General features: G+C 52.2%; 1 protein-coding gene across 1 annotated transcript in view; it reads right to left on the bottom strand.

Annotated features, from left to right (window-relative positions):
- The window catches only part of EMWEY_00019060 (hypothetical protein), a gene marked incomplete at both ends in the record, with an annotated part of 3728 nt that extends 2760 nt beyond the window's left edge, over positions 1–968 (bottom strand). The window contains one exon of the mRNA XM_013477696.1: positions 1–968. This exon is cut by the window's left edge and continues 1114 nt beyond it. Within this exon, the coding sequence (XP_013333150.1) occupies positions 1–968 (968 nt within the window).
- Between the last annotated feature and the right edge of the window lie 566 nt (positions 969–1534).

Here is a 1534-nt window from a genome sequence, read left to right as displayed (position 1 = left end):
GTCCCTCCTCCTCCTCCTGCTACTGCTGCTGCAGTAGTAGTAGAAACAGAAACAGATGGTGATGCAGCAGACATATATGATTGTTGCTGCTGCTGTTGCTGCTGCTGCTGCTGCTGTAATTGCTGCTGTTGCTGCTGTTGATGATGATGATGATGATGTTGCTGCTGCTGCTGCTGATGATGATGATGATGATGATGATGCTGCTGCGGTGGGCTGCTGCTTGCTGCTAATTGCTGCTGCAGTTGCTGCTGTTGCTGCAGAAGGAATAATTGTCCTTCTCTTAAGCCAAAAAGACCATCAGATGCACCAGCTGCTGCTGCTGCTGCTGCTGCTGCTGCAGCATATGATCCAGCAGCAGCACCAGCAACAGGAGAAGCAGCAGCAGGAGTTACGCTGTATCCATGAGATATAAATCCTGCTAGCTGCGCCCCTTGCTGCAGATCAGAGGAAGCAGATGGACTACTAGCAGCAGCAGGATCAAAGAAAGATTCAGATAGTAGACCTCCATCGTCCCTGTCTCCATTGTCTCCTGCTGCTGCTGCTGCTGCTGCTGCTGCTGCTGCTGCTGCTGCCGTTAAACAGCAAGAAGATGCATCTAATACTTCTTCTCCTGCTGCTGCTGCTGCTGCAGATCCGTGCAACGAACGAACGTCGTCTTCTGGTGATACCCCTGGGCCTGCTGCTGCTGCTGCTGCTGCTGCTGCTGCTGCAGATGTACCATCTGCTGCTGCTGCTGCACCAAGTACAGCAGATGATATCTTGCTGCTGCTGCTGCTGCCTGCATCTAATGGTAAGCTGGTACTCCCCACAGGGGATAAACCACTACCTTTATAAGGAGATACACCAGCAGCAGATTGTGCTGCTGCTGCTGCTCCTGCTCCTGCTGCAGTGGTTGGTGGATGGGTTGTGCTGCTGCTGCTGTTACCAGCAGCAGCAGATGCCGCTGATGATGCAGCAGTAGGAAGCATACTGCTGCTGTTGCTGCTGCTGCTTAGATCTACAGCAGCAAGAGGAAGAAGACAAGATATACCAACAGGTCCACCCAATGGTACCTGCTGCTGCTGTTATTGCTGCTGTTGCTGCTATTGCTGCTGTTACTGCTCCTGCTGTTGTTGTTGCTGCTGCTGCTGCTGCAGTTGTATCACTACTTTTGTTGCTGTTGTTGCTGATGACGGCTAGTGCAGCAGCAAATGCTACGGATGAGGCAGCAACTCTCCTGTGTCTGTTGGCTACAGCAACTAGCTGTTGCTGCTGCAGTTGCTGCTGCTGCTGCTGCTGTTGTTGTAGTATTAGTTGTTGCTGTTGCTGCTGCTGCGGCTGCAGCAGCAACCTGCGCTGCCCCCAAAAGGGCCCAATTAGCAGCAACAGCAGCAGCAGCAGGAGAGACCTGAGCTAAATAGACAGTAAAAGGAAGTATAATAGTTGGTGGTGTAGCCTATAACGATAGTGCTGCTGCTGCTGCTGCTGCTGCTGCTGTTGCTGCTACTGTTGCTGCTGCTGTTACACCCTAGACGACAACAAAAGGAGAAGGAGC

Source organism: Eimeria maxima, genomic scaffold (genome assembly GCF_000499605.1).
Source record: "Eimeria maxima Weybridge genomic scaffold, Emw_scaff166, whole genome shotgun sequence".
Lineage (NCBI taxonomy): Eukaryota > Apicomplexa > Conoidasida > Eucoccidiorida > Eimeriidae > Eimeria > Eimeria maxima.
This window is presented reverse-complemented; position numbering and strand designations above follow the sequence as displayed.